The sequence below is a fragment of the Austrofundulus limnaeus genome, unplaced genomic scaffold, assembly GCF_001266775.1.
Source record: "Austrofundulus limnaeus strain Quisiro unplaced genomic scaffold, Austrofundulus_limnaeus-1.0 Scaffold1502, whole genome shotgun sequence".
Lineage (NCBI taxonomy): Eukaryota > Metazoa > Chordata > Actinopteri > Cyprinodontiformes > Rivulidae > Austrofundulus > Austrofundulus limnaeus.
Window position 1 is genome coordinate 56,666 of NW_013953904.1, and position 3,402 is coordinate 60,067.

General features: G+C 44.9%; 1 protein-coding gene across 2 annotated transcripts in view; it reads left to right on the forward strand.

The window, feature by feature from the left end:
* LOC106535598 (pleckstrin homology-like domain family B member 1) overlaps positions 1–2,381 on the forward strand; it is a gene marked incomplete at both ends in the record, with an annotated part of 5,124 nt that extends 2,743 nt beyond the window's left edge. Inside the window, 3 exon segments of one of the 2 annotated variants that reach the window (XM_014032639.1) lie at positions 307–627; positions 1,977–2,123; positions 2,244–2,381. In XM_014032639.1, coding sequence (XP_013888093.1) covers positions 307–627; positions 1,977–2,123; positions 2,244–2,381 — 606 coding nt within the window. 2 annotated transcript variants of the gene reach the window in all.
* Positions 2,382–3,402: the final 1,021 nt, after the last annotated feature.

Consider the following 3,402-nt stretch of genomic DNA (forward strand, 5'->3'; position numbering starts at 1 on the left):
CCCCTAGGGGGCGCGCCCCACAGTTTGGGAACCTCTGTTCTACATATTAAAAAGTTGTTAAACATCTGAGTGGTGCACTACTGCTACTAGTGGTGAGAAAGTGTATTACACCTTATTTAAAATCAATGTGGTCCCACGGCCCTCTGTGGCCCAAAGTTAAAAACTGTTGTTCTTTTGAGGCCCTCAAGGTGGCGCTCACGGCCCACAATTGAACCGCGGCCCATGGGTTAAGAATCTCTGCTAACTGAAGTCTTCCCACCTGCTGGATTCTAACCCACATTTGTTTGTGTTTGCGTTGCTTCACAGGAGAGACAGCGACTGGAGACCATCCTGACTCTCTGTGCTGAATACAACAAAGGTGAGAGCACAGAGCTGGACCCTCTGGGCTCTGGGAGGATGGGTTTTCCTGGGAGCCTGGCCGACAGCTCAGCGCGGAGGCCGTCTTTAGACAACGTCTTTGGAAGCACCCCTTTGTCCTCCTCGACCACGCTGTGTTTGGCACAGAGACAGAGAGAGAGTGATGAGGAGAACCTGAAGGAGGAGTGCAGTAGTACAGAGAGCACCCATCAGGAGGTGAGGACGTCTCCTGCTCCCTTCACATCAGTGCTGCTGAATGGAGAGCAACAGGTCAGAGGCAGTGCTTATTTCTCAACACAAACGCTTGCTCTGCATGCTGCTCAGGTACTAGCATGTGAATGATGTGCATGGCTCTGCTGTGTCTGTGGAGGGTGTGGGGGGCCTCAACATCTCTGACAAGTATTCAGCCAAGTTTTAAATGCTCATGTTTACATGTCTAAAACAGAGCACACATGGTTGCTGAGCAGCTGACACGTAGTTTGGTACACAGAGCTTTTTACACGTGGTTCATGTGATGTTAAGCTTGTCTTCAATGAGACAGGAAGAAGTCAGTTTTTGATTTAGTCATGCTATTTGTGACCCGTCAGAACGAAACCAGGATTAAGTCTAAAAGTTGTATATGGAGAAAAAGGCAAATTTTGTCATTTGACTAAAATGTTAACAAAAATTGCATTTTGACAAAATATAATGAATAAAAGCCTTATCAACAGAGGTGCACATAACCGGTGCGTAGGTGCGCTTGCGCTGTCAAAAAAGGAAAAAGCGCACCAGATGTAACGTCATAAAGCTCACTTGTGTACCTAAGATTGTACCTGATTGTCTGTCAAAACAACAGCTAGCAGGGCTCTAGAGTGACCAGTGTGGTCGCAAACGCGACCTGATTTCTTAATAATAAAAAAAAGAATCCAGCCACACTGCCTTCAACAAATCAGACAAAGTCCAGAGCTGTTTTATCCAATCAGAGCAGAGCAGGGCGGGACTTTCAGTGAGAGCATGTTTGGTTGAAGCAGCGGACCGGCTCGACTCGAGTTGCTGCAGTGATCAGTCCTGACATCTCCTGCACTTTGCTCCTGAACTAGCAGAGACTTTGGTCTGTAAAACTTAACTTTATATTAAATCTATGTTCAGAATGTTGTTGTTGAACAGATCTGTCCAACTCTGTGTGAGTGACTAAACTCTCCTCCTGAGAGACTGCTGTATGAGCGTGTCACTGCACGCAGGCTGTCTGTGAGATTCACTGAGTTCTTCTAATTAAACCACATTAACTAACAGATCATTTGTTTGTCCCATATTAAAGCAAAGATGATTCTCTAACTAATAAAACATTTGTAACCTAACCCTAACCCTAACCTGACCTGTGTTTAACCTGATGACCTGTGTTTAACCTGGTGACCTGTGTTTAACCTGATGACCTGTGTTTAACCTGTGTTTAACCTGATGACCTGTGTTTAACCTGTGTTTAACCTGATGACCTGTGTTTAACCTGGTGACCTGTGTTTAACCTGATGACCTGTGTTTAACCTGATGACCTGTGTTTAACCTGGTGACCTGTGTTTAACCTGATGACCTGTGTTTAACCTGGTGACCTGTGTTTAACCTGATGACCTGTGCCCCTGCAGCATGAGGACTCGGCTGGTCCAGGCAGTGCAGGTCATTCAGAGCTCAGCTACCTGGAGGATGAGAGGCTTCGTGTCCTGGCTCGGATCGATGAGCTCAAAGCTCGGCTCACTGAGCTGGACCAACAACACCAGGAGTCCAAACAAGAGGTGGTGTCTGGACATAAAATGACCCTAGAATAAAGAGACTTTCATTGTTTCTCATGTTCAGAGCCAGCTTCGCTGAGGTTCTAGCTGGCTCTGTAAGGTTCTGTGTGCTTCTCTGTTCAGGCAGAGATGGAGCGAGCCTTGCTGCAGGGTGAGAGGGAGGCGGAGCTAGAGCAGATAGAGGCTGAATCCATGGTCATCAACCAGCTGCAGCACAAGCTGGATGAGCTGGAGGAGGCCATCCAACGTGAGAAGGTCAAGGTACGCAGATAATTCTGCACTCTGCAGGGTTCTACCAGGTCTTTAAGTTCCTCAGAGCTCCTGCTTATTTACAACTTTCCTCTGAGGGTTTCCTACATTTACTCTGGTTTTAAACGAGCTTCTTTCATGTGCTGTTTCCACTGGTTTCCTGCTGCTGGTGTTTTTACATCAAGTCAGTCCCTTTTTGTTTCCTAAGAATCAGTGTTGTTTTTGCAGAGCTGCATTTATTCAGTAGATAAATTTGAAGTTTTTTTTTAAGGGATAGATGAAGGACCTGACTGACCCCCACTGGCTCTGTTTCTTGTTTCTTTACACCTTTTAATAATTCATATGTTTTCTGTGCTTCTCCACCCTGCTATCATCAAATAACCGTCTTGTCTCTGCATCTTCACCGCCTGCATTAATGAAACTTTAATAATGTTGCTGCATGCCAGACGGCCTTACCTTTAAATCATTCTGTTAGGTTTGGTGCTACAGTGCTCTGCAGCAGATCATAAATGAGTTTTTTCAGTAATTATGAGCAGATTTATTGGCCTGTTCCAGAAAAGAAACTCTTATTCCTGTTCAAACCAACTGCATGTTTAACATGTTGTGTCTTCACTGTTGTGTACAGTTCAGTGGTGGAGGATGCTGTTGTTGCTTCTGCTCATATGTGGAGGAGGCTGTGCTTCATGGCTGTTAGCTTAGCCCCACAGTTTAAAGCTTCTGTTTTTAACGTTGTGCTCAGTGACATCAGAGCAGCCCACACTTTGGACCATTGATATATATTAGTGGATTGGGCGTGGCTAGCGTGTTGCTAGCTACATAGACGTGCACACACTGGAGCTCTGTTCTGCACTGAGGAGCTTCAACACAATGAATGGAGGTCAATGGACTGTGAGTTGTCCTCCTGATGAAAAACTCTTATAACTTCCTGATTTCTTGATCCATTTTTACAAACTATGGTTCAAAATAAAGCTGAGGAAATTATGAATTTTATAGTTATGGAAATTTAAAATAGATAACTAATTTAAATGACTAA